An 18,444-nucleotide genomic window follows, 5' to 3' on the forward strand; every position below is an offset into this window, starting at 1 on the left:
TGAGAAAATATTCCTCCAATTAATAACTCGTAGATTATCGTTTGAATGTATTTTTCATCGTTCGAATGCGTCACCTAAAATTTTTGCAAGCGGAAAAACTTGCGCACTGAAAATTTTTCGTGTTCGACCGGCAATTATTTCTATTCGAACGGTAAGTGAGAACTTAAAACATTTTCGCACACTATCAGTCTCTCATTTTGCTCTCTTCTCCCTTTTCTCTCCAAAATCTTTCATTTTTTTCATACAATCATTCATTCTATCATCTTTCAAAGAGGGTTGCACACTTATTTTGCTTAACGGTATGATTTTCTTTTTTATTTTATTTCCAAATCAATTATTGATTCTATTTTATATATATATATATATATATTGTGTAGGTGTTTATTGGATTAAATTTGAAATATATGTTGTATATTTTTCATATTTCGTATATATAATTAATATTTGAAGTATATATGTTGTATGTTTGTAGTGTTTTTTGAGTATGAGTTTATGATGTTTTCTGATATTGTGTTTCATTTGATCTGACTGGTGTTTGGATTCTGGATTGAAACCGTTCGAACACTATAATATTCCGTTCGAACTAATTATCTTGTTCGAACAGACATTTAAGTGTTCGAACGGTTGTACTCATGAGTTGTGATACTTAAGTTATAAATAACTTAAAAATAATAAACAAAAGAATTATTATTACTTAAACTCATATTAATGCTTAAAAGATAATTAATTAAAAACTATGGGGACTAACTTAAAAATAATAAAATTAATTATAATTAATACTTAAAAATAATAAACATAAAAATTATTAATACTTAAACACATATTAATACTTAAAAGATAATTAATTAAAAACTATGAGGACTAACTTAAAAAATAATAAAATTAAATTTTAATTTATACTTAAAAATAATAAACATAAGAAGAGTATATTTTTTTAACTCCCCTACTATTTGACGTTGAAATTGCTATATAGTCTCGATGTTATGCATATTGAGAAAAATTTATGCGAGTCCGTGTTAGAAACATTGATGTAAATTGAAGGTAAAACGAATGATAATATAAACTCACAGAAAGATCTAAAATATATGGGAATCAGACCTAAAATGTACTTGCAACAAAGTGGTTCGTCTGTCTACATGCCAATTGGGTTGTATACATTGTCAAGAAGCGAAAGGGCTACATTTTGTGAGTGATTGTAGAAAATTAAATTACTAGACGGGTATGCCTCGAATATAACAAGGTGTGTGCAAACAAATGACTGGACTAAAAAGTCATTATTATCATGTATTTTTACAACGTATCTTGCCTGTTGGTATCTGTGAGTTCTTGACGAGAAATGTGCGGATTGCGCTAATTGAGTTGGGTGCATTTTTTAAATATATATGTGCTAGAACGTTGAATGTAGAAGTTTTAGATCGTATGAAACGAGAAATTTCTATAATATTGTCTAAGTTGGAGAGTATTTACCCACCGTCATTTTTCGACTTCATGGTTCACTTAGCCGTTCATTTGCCATGTGAGGCTCAACTTGCAGAACCAGTCCAGTATAGATGGATGTATCCCATTAAATGGTTTATTAGAAAGTTGAAATGTATAGTGGGTAAAAAGGCTCACTCCGAAGGATCAATTGCAGAAACATATATTAATGATGAGTGACACATTCTATTCCAAATACTTCCACGACGTTAACACAAGGTTTGATCAGCCAGAAAGAAACTTTAACATTGGCCAAGCAAAACAACAGAACGATTTTTCTGTATTTTCCCAGCAAGTATGTCCACTTGGTGCTCAACATGGATATGATTTGTGTAAAATGGAGTTCAAAAAGGCTCAGTGGTACGTGCTAAACAATTGCCCTGAGATAGAAAGCCACTTAAAGTAAGTTCAAATTAATTGTTAATAATCATTGAATTTACTTATTAAACGAATTTACTTATTAAATAATTATAAAAAATATACTTATTGTTGATAATTTTTAATTTCAGTGATCATATGAACGTGCTCAAAGAACTGAGAGTAAATGATATAGACCAGAGACATGAACATGAATTCCCAAAATGGTTCGAACAACAAGTAATGACATTAATATAGATGCAATTTTGCACTAACTTAAAAAATAGATTGGATTGTTAACGGTGGAATGTTTATGCTTTATTTAATATGTAAATTGTACAAACGCATGTAAGTAATCCGAACGATATATCAGACGAACTATATCATTCGTCTGCAAATCAGGCATCCAACTTGTGAAAGATGCAAACCTCCGAGCCCTTTCCCTCTCCCGAGTTTTCATCAATCTACGAGCATGCTCCGTTCTGTTTAATGATCCCTTGAGGGCTACCATCGTCGTTCTCTGGCAGTTGAAGGGACTCGGCTTCTGCTGACACCGGTTCATTGTTTCTTTTATTTTCACCAAATTCATCTCTCTGTGATTTCTCCCACCAGGATTGATTGCTGTCTTCACTGTTGAGTAAAGTATTGGGGGATTCATCCCCATCGGCAAACAGCAACAAATCCATTTTTGTGTAGATTTAATGAACAATATTTCCCAGGGTGTGACAATACCTGAAATTTTGTTATTCAAATATTACTTTATGCCTCTTCATATTCTGTCATCTTGTGCAGTATCTCCATCCGAAATAATATCCGCATTTCATATCTTGTGCTTATTAAGGAAAAAAAAGTTATGAAAAAAGAGTCCAATTGATAAATCAAGAAAATAAACAAGCGTATGGAGATGCAAGATTAGCGAAAATGAAAAAGGATACTCTCGAACTACATCTTTTGAAGCAAATCCAGTACATCCTGGATCAAATGCCTAAAGGATGGAATGTTATCTTTGTGCCATGCAGCCAACTCCTTGGGTTCACTGAGTAAACACTTTTGTCACATCAAGAACCATGCTACACAAGCATCATCAGATTTTACCTCAAGATTTTGACTCTCAAGCGGAGATCTCATTCCACGCTTTTGATATAACCAATATATGGATGAGTTCACAAGCCAACAAGCCACTCAGCCAAAGCCCCCAAGTCTACTCCTTCAGACTCAAGTCCTTGTTGGATCTTACTGCAAAGATTACTGAAGAAGGCTTCACGAGTTTCTAACCGAAAGTCAAGAGTGGCTTCATCCTGCATCTTGGAAGCCTCGGTCAAAAAGTTTTCTCCAGCTGAGGCAGATGAAGAGACTGGCTGCTCAATTTCTTGGTGCAATTTAGTCAATCTATCATCCTTTTCCTTTTGAATCTCCTGTTGGGACATGTACTTTGGTTGTAAAGTTAGACTACAACAACGAGGTTTCTTAATCTGCTTCACCCAACATTTTAGAAATTTCAACTTCTTTGAGTTATTACATTCCCGCGCAAAGTAAACTTCTCCCAGGTCTAGCTCAAGTAGTTCTAATGCTTTCTTGCAGAAGGCCTTCCACGTGAGGTCTTGAAGCATGCGTAACTTCTTCTTTTTCTTTTTCCCATCTCAAGGGTTGTCACCTTATTAGATGGTGAAGTCGAGCCACTTCTGCTCCACCAAAATCGTGTACCATGTTTGGAGGATAAACTCCATCTTCTATAATAGACAGGAGAGCTGAAGAAAATGCGAAAGGCTTGAGAACTCCCAGATGAGAATCACCATTTCCATTAGAAAGAGACACTACTGCCCAGCTGTCTTTTCTATAAAGAAAACTCGAGAATCTGCCAAATGGGCAAGGATTTTCTCTGCACAAACTCGCCCAATTCCATTGCCAGCATGTCAAGAAACCTATCTGCAAAAAAGCCACCAGAACATTTTTTCAGGTTTCTCTTAAGAGTGCCCCAATGTTCATGCACGAGAATCGGATCAGATAAATGGCCCACAAACTTTGCACACTCTGTGCCTTTGTACAGCCTTAATATGGAGTTTTACCATCCCATCAATACTGCATTAGATTGGTCTCCCTGGCTAACTATTACTTGAGCAATGTGAGACTTACTATATATAATGATTGGCCTAAGTGACCAATGCAATACATGTACATCTTGCAAGTAGGTTTTACACTCTTGTAAACAAGTTTAAGAAATTGTAATATATATTTATATATATATAATTTGTAAAATATAAACATATAAATATAAATATTAAGTATTTAAGTGTGGGCGGGGCTAGGCGGGGTCAGCCCGCTCCCCGCCCCCACTAGTATCTTTTATGCGGGGCGGGGTAGTAGGGGGCGAGCTCCCGCTGCCCACCCTGGTTTGTTGGGCGGGATAGCAAAATTGGTGGTTGTGAATATGTTTTTTGTCTTTGGATAATTGTTTTTTTTTTTTTGGTAATGGTTGCCTCCAAAACCAAAAAGCATAATTATTAGTTTGGTCAAATTCATCTTTAAAATTTGGTCAATATTATATTTTTTTTACATTTTCTATTCCATTTAAATTCAATCTCCACATTAGATTATCCATTCACTCTCTATATAATAATAAAATATTATTAATTTAATAATTTTTTATTTAATTTATTTTTATAACATTTTGTAGCTCTACCAATTAAATGTTAATAATAGCTATATTCTAATTAGATTTATATTAAAAAATTATATTTTCAAAAGTCTTTTAATACTAATAACAAAAAATATTTGATTAAACTTCTATAAAATTCTATCTAAATTTCTTAATTATAAATCAGGTAGTATTTTTGCTTGGAGTGAGGAACTAATATTTTAATGTTTTCTTGGAAAGAGAAATTAGTATTTTAATGTTTGGTGAATCAATTGTAGTTCTCCATCTTTGTCCAACTACTATAACAAAAATGTAAATTATTTTAAATTTGTCCAATTCAATGTGAGATGTTTTTTACATTGATTATGTAAATTTTAACCGACTTTCTCATTTGGTCAAGCCAATGAAGATACTCTTATAACAAAAGAAAAAGTCAACAAAGTTTGTTTGTGTGTTCCAAACTCTCTCTTCAAAGTTCAAAGATTCTACACTCTCCCTCGAAGTTCACTTCCCCCATCCCAAATAATAGAAAACTCTATATATCATATAATTAAATCAGAGAAACAAATACGTCCACCATTTTGACGCTAAATTCTCCTAAATAAATACCATATTATTAGTTCCTTCAACCTCAAAAAATAATTTAGTCACAAAAATATTTTATAAAGTAAACTCAGAAATTTATGTGATTTGATATGATATGTCAGATTTTAAAATTATTTTTATACTTTTATTGTAAATCAGATCTAACGTATCACATAAAGTCAAATCAATTTGTGAACTTATTTTTATGAAATCTTTTTGTGGTTATATCACTTCTCATTCTACCGTGAGTAGCATTTTTAAAATTCTACCCATTAGACCCTCTAGGGTGGTCAAATCTTAAATGTTTCATTAAAAAGGTCATTATTTTAAAAACCAAAAAATATATATATAGGATGATAATAAAAATATGATCGTGATTATATTTTTCTTATGATAATAAAGTCGAGCGAGATTTTCCCATGCATCTTAGAAAATAAAAATGACTCGTTTTGATAAAACTACACACACACACAGACATATATATATATATATATAGAGAGAGAGAGAGAGAGAGAGAGAGAGAGAGAGAGAGCATTTGCATCGTCCTTCTCTTCAAATAGCAAAATGTCTGATATAGCATCTAATTGCGTTGTGGATAAGAGTGGCGCATGATTGATATTAGGTTGCAAGCAAGGGTTGTTGATAAATAATAGCTGGTTTTGAGAAAAATATGAAGTTCATGGAAGTAGAGCTTCTTTCGAGTTTCTCATTAATTCATTGCCTTTCATTGAAAGGAAACGTGGCATTTGAATATGGCTAGAGATACATAGAACGTTGGCTCGCTCCCTGATCTTCTGGTTGATCTCTAGTCCCCATTTATATTGCTATATGCATTATGATACATTTTACTTCCCAACATATACTCACCCTTCACCTTTTTGGCTGGATAAGAAATTACTGGTAGATTCAATTCGGTTCTGTTGACTGATTATGAGACCAGTATTCTGAGACAAGCTGCCCAAAAAGTGACCCTTCTCTCTTCATTAGTTTCGTTGGCTCATCAAACTCCACTAGTTTCCCTGAAATAGAATGGAACGATTTCTTTCAAAAATCTTCAACACTTGATAATTCAGTGCACATCTCTATCAACATTTTCATATTTATATGATGTCGTTTGTCTAGTTACATGGACATTAGTATCACCTCCTCAATTCTATACACTAGCTGTTGGACCCAAGAATTTGAGACATACTAATCTTTTACCATAATGGTCATACAAACTGATACAATAGTCATATGTGGCAATGCATGTCAGCAAATAAACTGAAATGGGTGTTATATTTGTTAGCTTTAAAAAACAAAATAAAAATAATAATTTAAAACAAAACTTGGGTATTCGGCCACCCACGTCAGTCCATGGGGCAGACCACTTCTTCTGGGGGTGAGGGCCAATCGCCCTAGGGGGTGGATATATCCACACCCTATGACCACAAATTGGCGTGGCAGTCCTAGGTGGCAATCCTATGTGGCACTACCATGCCACGTAATGACCAGACATGGCACCCATTTTCCCATGTTTTTTCTTATTTTTTAGTTTTGTGGCTTATCATTATTTTCTATTTTTTGAAGCTGACATGGCACCCACATCAAGTCATTGCACGGCATGGCAGTGCCACATAGGACTGCCATGCCAATTTGTAAGGCCCTTCCAAGTTAAATATAGGATTTACCATTAGAAACATAGTTGGCATACACTAATCACTATCAAAGGGACAACACCCCCATCCCCCACTCATAAAAGAAAAATTAATAGTCAGTTCAACTGTCTTAAACGATGATGCTGCCTAGAAAATACACTATGGATGAGGGTTAGGGTAATTAATGTAACTCACCATCACTGATGGAAAGAACCATGCCGCAATCCATCACTGTTGGTATCCTGTGGGCCACCGTAATCACTGTACAATTAGAAAATTCAGTCCGAATTGTCTTCTGTAGAATCATGTCTGTTGCATTATCAATTGATGCAGTTGCCTCATCAAGCACTAATATCCGACTTCTCCTTAAAAGTGCACGGCCCAAGCAGAACAATTGTCGTTGTCCTTGGCTCCAATTTGATCCATCTTCAACAACTGAAAAACATGTTTTTTTTTTTTCAAAACAAATTAGTTGTCATTGGTGAACACAACCATAAGTAGAAGCAGATAGTTTACCAAAATGTCAGAGCCTTACCAACAGAGTCTAAGCCCTTTTTTTTCTCCTTCACAGCCTCTTGAAGCTGACATTTTTCCAGAACCTTCAAATGAAAATCGCCCCTTGTTCAATATTCCCAACCCATGAGATAAACTAGCAAAACAAGAATGAGGCAGACCTAATGATTACTACTGGTGCCGAAATAACCAAAGGTGTAAGAGACATGAAGAAGTACCTCCCATATTTCCTTCTCAGAATGTTGAGACAAGGGATCCAAATTATATCTCATAGTACCATTGAAAAGAGTAGGATCTTGAGGAATGATTCCAAAACGCGACCGCAGATCATGAAGTCCAATCGTAGAAATGTCAATGCCATCTACTATAATCTTCCCTCCTTCTGGCTCCACTAGACGAAATAGAGCACCTATGAGAGTAGTCTTTCCACTGCCGGTTCTGCCAACAATACCTATTTTCTGCCCTCCTTCAAATGTGCAACTAATTCCATGAAGAACAAGAGGTGTATCGGGCCTATATCTTATCTGTTTTAAGATCGATATTCTCAATTTCTCAGGCTCTTGGCATGATAACCTTCAGTAATTCTAACAATAAAAGAAAATAAATATTTACCTGCAAATCAAGTATCTCCACTTTACCCAAAGAAGGCCAATTAGTTGGAGGACGGCTTCCTTCTATTACTTCAGGGGCCTCATTGGGTATATGCATGTATTGATTTACCCTTTCTACAGAAATGATGTAATTTGCAAGAGTGCACTGGTTTTGTATTGAGAAGACAAAGAACATGTTTAATGAAAGACCATACGAAATTGTCATTCCAATAAACCCTGCAACAGAAGTAGTTGTTATATTAATAAAAAAAACTTCGTAATAAAAATAATCTGATTCAAACATTTTGTGGCTGAAAATGACTCAAAAGTGAATTTCTAAATTGAAGCATCCATAAAGGAACTGTAATTACGAGAAGATTGCTTGCTCAAACAAAAATGAAAAAAAGAATAGTCTAGAAGAAAGCAATAATGACTACTCTTCAGGGAAAACTACTACTTACCAGAGCTAAAAGTTCCAGGAGGAAGCAAAACCATGCACAGTGCAGCAGACGCAAGAAAAATTGCACTGATTGTTTCTAATCTTTGGATCAGCCACTCATTCGCAGCAAAATTATGGAAGAAAGGACTAGCGTTTGTGTCTATTAGGTTAAAAGTTTTTGCAAAAAACCGATCTTCCTCCTCAAAAGCTCTTATAGTCATGGCTCCTGCTACAGACTCAGCTAGATGATTTGCTACCAAGGACTTGGTTGTGCCATTGATACGCATCAACTCTTTTGCAGAGGAAAAATAATATCTCTGTAGATAAAGAATGGCATGACTGTTATACTAGCTATTCATATAAAAGAGAATTAAGATAAGATTTCCCCAAGAAAAGAAGGATGCTCCTGTTTTAAGAGCAAGGCATGAAGGTTGTGACTAGTATACAATTGAACCAATCAGCAGAAAAAATGTCCCCTATTTTCAAGTTTTTCTGCAACAAAGCAATAATATCCATTGCACAGAAAAGAGAGAGGACAAAATAAACCGGCTAGAAGAACTGAAAGGATTAGTTGATAACACAAAAATGCTTACGAAATACAAAACTGAAAAGATTAAGTAACTCGGATTAAGTTTAGATTCGAAACATTGTCTTAGATATTTCAAACTATTTGCCCCCAATCTTTTCCCTACAACACATGAAAATGCAACTATTTGCCCCAACAAAATTCAATTTACATGGTGGCATCCTTGCTTAAAATAAAATCATCTAAAACATCTATTCTGTAAGAGTAAGGTGATCTAATCTTCACAACATGTATTCATCTATTACCTATGTAAATGTCGAAGGATGTTCCTATGTTTTTATTGAGCCACTTCATCATAGCGTGGGTACACAAGAAGTTTTATTAGTAGCACCACATATCACAAGTTGAGGTTTAAAGATTCCTTAAAACGCAAGTAAGAAATGTATTGCACGAGGGCAAACATACACTATTGAGCGTTACAAATATACGAAAACTATGGTATTACCTGCAAGCAAATTGCTAGATAAACCATTGGTATGGTGACAAAAAGGACTTGCCATGTAACAACAGCTAGTACTCCAAGATTTGCGTAAGCATTAATGGTTGCCCCAACAGCATATAGAAAGCTAGAAGGAACATCAAGATCAACAATACTCAGATCAGATGAGACCTGTACAATAACAAAAAGATACAACACCTTGTTACTTTCACAAATCTTAATCAATCTAAGAACACATTTTCTGCTTCAGATGTATACCCGACTAAGTATCCTTCCCAGAGGCGTGGAGTCATAAAAAGACATGGGTGCACGAAAAAGGGAGTTCAGAAGCTGTGAAAATAAAGATTTTGATGATTGAAGACCCAAAACAACAATGGAAATCGATCGGCATAGCAAAACTAGTGTTGCGGAAAATCCAATCAGCAAGTAAACCATGATCAACCGCAATGTGCTGACATTGGGATTTTCAACGTTAGCAGCCATCCAAGAGTTCTGTGATATCTGACTAATCACGAATAGAAGGTGACAGAGACTGGCCACAGAGAAGTACAAGAACCCCTTGTTCTGATTGAGATATTTTACATATGGTTTCAATCCTTCATCTCCTATTTCTCTTTCTTCTTGCTTAATCAATTGATCACCTTTAGATCCTTTAAATTCATTCTCTATGTGTGTCTTCCTAATATCTCTGGGAGATGTTCCTCTTTCCTGGGTAGCAGGAAGATCCGCAAGCCTATCAGAACCAGCAGTCTCCTTGTGTGCATTGACAAGCACCTGAAATTCTGGGCTTGAGGCCAATAAATCATGATAAGGAGCTGCTTGTAGGACTTCCCCATTTGACATCAGCTGTCAACAGTATCAACATACTTTGATGTATTGACAGATTTTGAAAAGAAATAATATGAATAAACAACAAATTGCATAAATAGAAAAGTGAAATTCAATAAATTATCCATGTTTAGTGACTAGATTTTCTAATTGGTGGAAACTTAATCTAGAAAAGTCGGGGATTCCATCCAATTGGAATGTATGAGCAGAGTGACCAGAAAGTTATAGTAACATATCTTGTTTTTTGGGCAATCAGAGTCATCAAGATGGTTTTATAGGGGTGATCCATTATATGTAGACCTCATGATAGTTGAATTCCAACTGCACTATGCATAACTATGGATCAATGAATCTCGCCCAGTTATAATGCATCATCGGTTTGGATGTGTTTACACAGAAATAAATTTGAATATTACAAATATCACAAAGAATTCAAAGGAAATAAATGACAAATGTTGACGATGGGAACTTAAGTTGAAAGTATACTCACCAAAACAGAATGAAAAGCAGTCAGGAAATCAACTTGATGGGTTACAAGTAAAACTGTCTTCCTTGAGAGTGCTTTCATAACATATTCCTGCCAAGATGTAAGTTACTTTCCACTAAAGTTAGCTATTGACTTAAGAAGACATAGCATAGTGATAGAAAATGTGATTACATTGAATAAGCTTGAAGCAGTCTGGGCATCAACAGCACTGAATGGATCATCCAAAAGATATATATCACCATTCTGATAAAGGGCACGGGCAAGTTGAATTCGCTGCTTTTGTCCACCACTGAGATTAACTCCCCTCTCCCCTATCTCAGTGAGATCACCATATGGAAGCAACTCGAGGTCCTTTACAAGTGAACACATTTCAAGCGTTTCTTTGTACTTTTGGTTGTCCATGTCAGACCCAAACAAAATGTTCTCCTGTATCGTTCCTGTCTGGATCCATGATGTTTGGGAAACATAGGCAATCTTCCCATAAACTTGAATCTGTAAATTCAAGAAATATAACCATATTACTCGTGGATAGTACATGTTGACATTTTGCAAGTCATGATAGGACCGCATATGTATTTATGCTAAGTTGTTCATAGTGTTTAACTCTAATAGAAATTGATAATGCAGGGAAACATAAGATGAGAAAACTTGGCAATAAATAAAAAATATATTGTGACAGTAGAAAGAAAAGTAAAGGGCAGTAGGAATTTACGGTTCCCTGAATATTTGGAACCTCGCCAAGAATTGCTGCTAGAAGGGTTGATTTTCCGGAGCCAACTTCTCCACATATAGCCACCTTTTCTCCAGGTCCAATCTCTAGATTTATGTTTCTAAGTGTGGGCTTTGGTAAATTTTCTTCCCATGAGAAATTGGCCGAATTTATAAGGATGGTATGGTTTACTGTCTCTACATTGGTTTTCGTCCGAACACTTGCACTTTGCATCTCCGGCGCCTCAAGGAATTTTAAGATGCGTGAAAATGCAACCTTTGCTTGAATGACGACTCCAATAACATCAGGGATAGATCTAATGGGATCTTGAATAAGGAGTAAACTTGCTACAAAAGTGAAAATATTATTTGCATATAGAGGAACTTTGAGGAAATAACATGCGCCAAAGGTTGCAGCAGAGACCAAAATAGGGGATATCGAAAAAAGAAAGCCATTATATGATTTTAGCATTTGCACCGCTGATAACCAATTGTACTCTTCCTTCCTCAAATTTTCAATTACTCTCTTGAAATGGGTTTCCCATGCATATAATTTCAACACATTCATGTTGACAAGAGCCTCAGTACTAGCCTTTAGTCTCTCATCTTGTGCAACCATAAGCTTTCTTTGAAACTGATGCTGCAACTTCGCAAGTGGAGAATTGCAAAGCACAGTGAGGATTATCACCACCAAAGCTGCAATTGTGGCTAGCCCCACTGCACGAAATAGAATTACTAAAGCAATACAGAGTTGGAGGCTTGTTGTCCAAGTCTGATGGAACCAAAATGGGAACTCGCCAATCCTATAAACATCCACAGTAACATAGTTCATTATCTCCCCTCCTGAATGCACTAGCCTTGCAGCATTTGATAACCTCAGCTGTTTCTTGTAAATAGAAGCTGTGAGCAAAGACCTCACTTTTAGACCAATAAGTCTGCTTCGGAAGTACCACTGCCTTTGTGATATGGATTCTATGCTCTTGGAAAAGAAAAGCATTATGGCCAATACATAACCTTCATATTTAAAACTTTCTTTCCCCTCAGCAACCAAAATGAATGCATTCAAAAGTAGAGGACCCATGGACAGAGTGATAATCTTTAGCAAAGCAAAGAATCCAGACATTAGTATCTCTTTCCAATGGCAAACAATAATTGTCCTCAGGACTGATGGTTGAGAAGATGGCTCTTTTTGCTTCAGTTTGTTCAGTTGCTCCAAGAACACCAAATAGCAACTTTCTGCTCGATCTGCCTCGCACAAGTTGGGAATATCTTCATCCTCAAGTGTTTTCTCCCTGCCCCTTTTCATTAATGGATTCAACCACCAGAATGAAATTCTACTGAATAATCCGGCTTTGGCAAACAGAGTAACAGAGCCAACAACGTCGCTTTTACTAATACCAATGGCTTCACCATTTAAAGGCATATACAGAGGACTTTCATTGATGCTTTCATCACTTGTTTCATATTTATACCCCTTAAAAGTACAGAACAACAACAATATGGCTCCTGGAAAAGACAGGATATCTAATGCTACCTTAATGGATACTTCTTTGTTTAAAATGGCACCAGATAGAGAAAAAGAGCAAACAATTCCAACAAACAAAAAGGCAAGAATGGACAGTAGCCGCAATGGTCCTCTTGGAAACTTATATCTCCAAAGGCTCACGGTTAAACTCACCAACAACCATGTGATCCCCTGTACCATTATTAGTAACCACCAATTAAGAGGCAAAGCAGTCTTGGTTTTCCTCAACTTCTCCTCTAAAATCCAAATTCCCAAGCACGAGTACCCAAATCCAAGACAACCATTGACAATTGAAGAAACTATCTGCAAATTTGAGAAGCCTTCAAATCGAGCTCGAATGTGAACTGTTTTCAATGGCGACTTATGAAGCATATTCAATAAAAGCATGACCAATAGCAAGACATCTAAACAAATTATGAATATGTGATTAATGCACGACGAGGAATGACTCAATAACTGAAAATTAAAACTGCAGGGCCTTCCAACACTGTCTGAACAACCAGACTCCCCACAGAATATATCCCATGAATACTCCATAAGCCTTTTCTCTTTGCTCTTAAGTTCAGCTCCTGTATGTGGAAAATAAGAACATGTTATCCACACGATCGATTCATCAAAGCAATCAACCAACCATACACAAGAAGCACACTACACAAGATTTTTTAGAAAAAGGGAAATCAAAGAAACAAATTAAAAGAAACAACAATATGTACTATTTGAAACACAATTTAAGACTCTCAAATGACATCACATACGACTACTTGTGAAAGGCAATAGCACAGAATGGCGTAGTGAAACACCCGAAAAAAAAAAAAAAAAAAAACAGTGATCGTGGAAAACAAATACCTTGATTGGTCTAAGAACAACAGCTTTCTCTCTCTCTTGGCAAGTTAATCATACATAGCTTTGGTGCAAACTGTCCTGCAAAAGAACCCAATTCAACCTGACAACAGCAAATTCTAATGATCGCAAATTTAACCAAAGGAGGCCAAACGTGGACATTTAAAAAACTTAAACCATCCATCAATGAATGAGTTTAAAATGTCACAGATAAAGAGGAGGCATTCAAAATGACATAAACAACTGAACCAACCGACAATACGAGTAAAACGCCAATTAAAATAATCCATCTTATGTTTTTTAAATAAGAAAATCAAACTAACCAAGATCTCAGGCAACCCAAAGTCACCGGCCCAAAAATGAACCGAATACGGATGGGATTTTTTTGTTTTCTGGCATATATGGACGCAAGACGTTGCAGTCATGTAGTTATGGAAATCCGGGTTCGTCAGGATAAGATCATGAGGTATGGCTCTTCCTGTATGGAAGAAGTTAGAACGTCCAGGATAAGAGCAGCTGGATAAGATCAGATGATCAGAATTTCTTATAAATACATACTATCATTACCATATTCTTACGTTAGTACGCATTAAATCTTTGTACTGTATTTTTTATTAATAATATTATATATGATCGTAGATTTTAAATTATGTAAATATCGTATAATTATTTTTTAAAAAATAAATAAATATAAAAACTACATGAAAAAAAAATATTTTTTTTATATAATTACGTAATACTTATTTTTAAGATTATAATTATAATTATTATTTTTTATTATGAAGTGAAATAAAGTAATTATCTACCGTTCAGTGGATATAGACACGTTATCTTGTGTAATTGATTGCAGATTTCTTTTACTTTTCTTCCTCTACATCACGTGTCATCGATGTCTCATTACTCATCTAACAGTACATCCGTGCTCTAGTCCCGTTTTCCTTTCCCACTCCTTCGAAAAAAAGGGTTGATTTGAGAAGATTCCTTAATTGATGATGAAGGGTTGAAAACTTTATCAGAAGTAATTAATTGATTGACATGCTACAAACCGAACCCACCATATTGTCGTTTTCTAGAGTACTTTGGTAGTTTAATTAATGAATTATAGTACTATGGTCAATATTACGCCACGCATGCATGTGAATATAATACAGATACTATTCTTTTTTACATGACTCGTATGCTTTCACAAACCATTTAAATTATTTTATTCTACCTTATTTTAGTATTTAAATACCTCAAATACAAATAATTTTTAATTTTAAATATTTAATTTTTTCATTTATTCATTATTTAATCATTATAATTTTCTAAAACTTTTAAATAAAATATAAAAATAATTCAATTTTTTCAAATTTTAAAAACAAAAATTATATTATAACTCTCTATTTAATTTTATAATTTTTTTATTCAATTTTTTCTCTTTCGTTTTCTAAAATTTCATAAAACATCTTAACTCAAATCATTTTATTACTATTCACAAATTATCTCACTACTATTTATAAATTTCTCATCTCATATCATCTCATCTATATATAAACTAAACGAGGCCTAAGAGTAATGTTACATATAATTTTAAGATATGAAAGTTCCACGTACTTCCTTTTAAAAAAATGAGATTTATTATTAAAAAAATAATTTTTTTATGTAAATTTTAAATTTATCTATTTTAATATCTATATATATATATACACACACACGAGACTTACGATAATTATTAGTGTATATGTTATATAGTGTTAGTGTATGTGTTATGTGAGTCGCACACTGATTGAGTATGGCTTTTGTATAGCATTTGGCCTCTTATACATAGATCACCTTATATAGCACAATATAGAATTAATTAATAAAATTCTAACATACCTATAAAACGATATCTAATAACATTAATAATAGTCATTTTTTTAATTATTAAATAAAATAAAAAGATTAAATAAATAAATATAATAAATAAATAATAGAAAGATAATAATCCTATCCTTTCCCAATTCAATTTACCTTGCTGCGCAATGCGCATCTCCTGTGAGAAACAGCCAAAACTTTCATCTAGGTGCACTTAATTTGATGGGTTGCTGTCTAGGCAGCGAATTTTAACTTTGATTCCTTTAACTTTCCACGTGGCTGGCATGCCTGGCGCCAATTTTTCTTTTAAGTTTCCACCTAAATCATTGAAGTTATTTCCTTTTCACGACTATAATGTCATTTCATCGATCCCAAGCTGTCAATAAGATACCGAAATTAAGGAACAGCCACCATTACTAGGGCTGAGCAAAAATCCGACAATTTGACTCCGAATCCGACTCCGCTCCGGCTCCGCTCCGGCTCCGCTCCGACTCCGCTCCGGCTCCGACTTGTCGGAGTCGGAGTCGGAGGTTTTTTCTTCATGACAGTCGGAGTCGGAGTCGGAGTCGGATCCATTGATGATCCGACTCCGACTCCGCTCCGATCCGACTCCGATCCTCCGCCTCCGCCTCCGACGTCTCCCTCCGACTCCGCCTCCGATTTTATACATATTTTATAAAATATGTGTCTTTCTATATATTAATTATTTAAATTTTATACAACTATATCTTATATAGTTAGTTAAACTCAATAATATACTAGTTAAATAATATATTTATACTATAATATATAGACTAAATTGACTAATAATAGTTTAGTATATGACTATATGTAAATATCATACTATTACAAATTTACAATATTACTACCATGTAACACTAAATTACTAATGTATAAATATAATAGCATATAATACTAATAACTAATGTATATATAATATACTATAAACACTAAGATGAATAATAACATCGACATGTAATATTGTAATACTAATGTATAAACACTAATCTATAAATTTATAATAACATATAATACTAATGTATAATAACTAAAGTATTATTCATATAAATTACTAATAGTCTAATAGTATTAATTACTATATATAAATTAGTAAACCACTTTAAGCCTATATATAAATGACTATATAAATTACTGTAGTAATAGTATCAATTACTAATACTATATTACTATATGATACTATTAAGTTATTAACTATAGTGATATACTAGTATTAGAAATTAAGTATACTAATACAATCAGTAATATAGTCAGTATAATACTAATATACTAATACTATTATATAGTTATACTAAATTAAAATCATTATAGCAAATACTAATATATAGTTATTCTAATCATTACAACTAATTCTAATACTAATATAGACTATAGTTATAACTTGTAGTATCATAACTATACTAAATCACTATAACTTATACTAATATAGTTATACTAAATGACTATCTATAATACTAATATAGTTATATTACTATAGTATTATTAACTATATATACTAGTATAATACTAATACTATTACTAATACTAATATACTAATACTATTATATAGTTATACTAAATTAAAATCATTATAGCAAATACTAATATATAGTTATTCTAATCACTACAACTAATTCTAATACTAATATAGACTATAGTTATAACTTGTAGTATCATAATTATACTAAATCACTATAACTTATACTAATATAGTTATACTAAATGACTTTAACTATAACTATATATATTATATAGTATTAATATCACTATTAGTATAATATATAGTATTAATAATAACTAATAGTCTAATACTAATATAACTATTAGTATAACTAATATCACTACTAGTATAACTAATATTAATACTAATACTAATATACTAATACTATTAGTGTATTACATATATTTATATATATTAATATATATATAAAGTATATTAGTGTATTAATAATATTTCGTATACAGTGTCGGTGTCTTTTTTTTAATATTCATATATAATAATATATATCATATATTTTTTTATGAATCTTCATATATATATATATATATAAATTATAATGATAACATTAGATTGATATTGCATGGTCTTCTATTTAGTTTAGATTGTAATATTGATAAAGTTGAAATTTGAAAGCTCACAAATTTTTTTTTTTTTTAAAAAATGGGTCAAATATGAAATTAAAAAAGACAAAAAAATAAAATAAAAAAATCTGACTCCGCTCCGACTCCGCTCCGACAAGTCGGAGTCGGAGTCGGATCGGATAATATACATCGCGGAGTCGGAGTCGGAGGTCGGATTCGACCTCCGACAAAGTCGGAGTCGGAGTCGGAGTCTGGGCCCTCCGACTCCGAATAGGTCGGTGCTCAGCCCTAACCATTACTACTCTCATCATGTTAGACCCATGTAGAGTTACTTCTAGAGATATCGTATATGTCCTAATTATGATAGGGATAATTATCTTGGCTAGCCCACAAGTATACCTTAGCTCATGGGGTGACACGCACAGGACGCTCAGCATGCATGCATGCTTTAGCCCTTGTGATGGTACACACGGAACGCCCAGCATGCGGGTTAGCAAGGCTAGTGAGCGTCTGCTTGCGCGCACAGCCATGCGCCTCACACCCATGCGCATAGGCATGCGTTGCACTCTCATGCACGCAACACTGGGCCGCATGCATTGCAAGCAACAGCACGCCGCGCGCGCTTGCGAGTTTCAGTGCGCAGGCCCATGCTCACCTTGATGGGCCACATGGCCCGGGCGCGCGCCCATGTGCCACAAGACCATGCGCGGCACCTCCAGCCCACTTAGTGCGCGCGTGCGCACATGCACAGCGCTGCCGCACACTAGCGAGGTTAGTGGCATGCCTCACAGCATGTCATCCAACGCACAGCTCCAGCTCGTGCCTTGCGGAGCAGGTCAGTGGCATGCCATCCAGCACATGGCTCCAGCCCATGCCTTGCA

At 34.4% G+C, this 18,444-nt stretch overlaps 2 protein-coding genes across 2 annotated transcripts in view; both read right to left on the reverse strand.

The window, feature by feature from the left end:
• Window positions 1-5,729: 5,729 nt before the first annotated feature.
• Window positions 5,730-14,152, reverse strand: LOC109014178 (ABC transporter C family member 10-like). Its single transcript, XM_018996541.2, has 13 exons — window positions 13,969-14,152; window positions 13,652-13,726; window positions 11,285-13,374; window positions 10,744-11,064; window positions 10,576-10,662; window positions 9,516-10,103; window positions 9,264-9,428; window positions 8,255-8,549; window positions 7,816-8,030; window positions 7,422-7,727; window positions 7,226-7,289; window positions 6,886-7,125; window positions 5,730-6,072 (listed from the first exon to the last, which is right to left on the reverse strand). Exons 3-13 carry the CDS (start codon window positions 13,340-13,342, stop codon window positions 5,960-5,962), a joined length of 4,452 nt encoding a protein of 1,483 aa, XP_018852086.1. The 5' UTR covers window positions 13,343-13,374; window positions 13,652-13,726; window positions 13,969-14,152; the 3' UTR covers window positions 5,730-5,959.
• Window positions 5,730-18,444, reverse strand: part of LOC109014179 (ABC transporter C family member 10-like) — a 32,168-nt gene continuing 19,453 nt past the window's right edge. Inside the window, exon 13 of the mRNA XM_018996544.2 lies at window positions 5,730-5,953. The gene's annotated coding sequence lies outside the window, so the exon portion shown is untranslated. The remainder of the gene's footprint in view (window positions 5,954-18,444) is intronic.

This window comes from Juglans regia, chromosome 16 (genome assembly GCF_001411555.2).
Source record: "Juglans regia cultivar Chandler chromosome 16, Walnut 2.0, whole genome shotgun sequence".
NCBI lineage: Eukaryota > Viridiplantae > Streptophyta > Magnoliopsida > Fagales > Juglandaceae > Juglans > Juglans regia.

Bases quoted from the DNA above. Each gene is read 5' to 3' on its own strand.
- LOC109014178 (XM_018996541.2), bottom strand. From the start codon at position 13,342: ATGGAGTATTCATGGGATATATTCTGTGGGGAGTCTGGTTGTTCAGAC. The intron at 10,663-10,743 runs GTAATCACATTT...ACATCTTGGCAG, and splicing joins CTGCTTCAAGCTTATTCAAT to GAATATGTTATGAAAGCACT. The intron at 8,550-9,263 runs GTAATACCATAG...CTTTATCTACAG, and splicing joins ATCTAGCAATTTGCTTGCAG to AGATATTATTTTTCCTCTGC.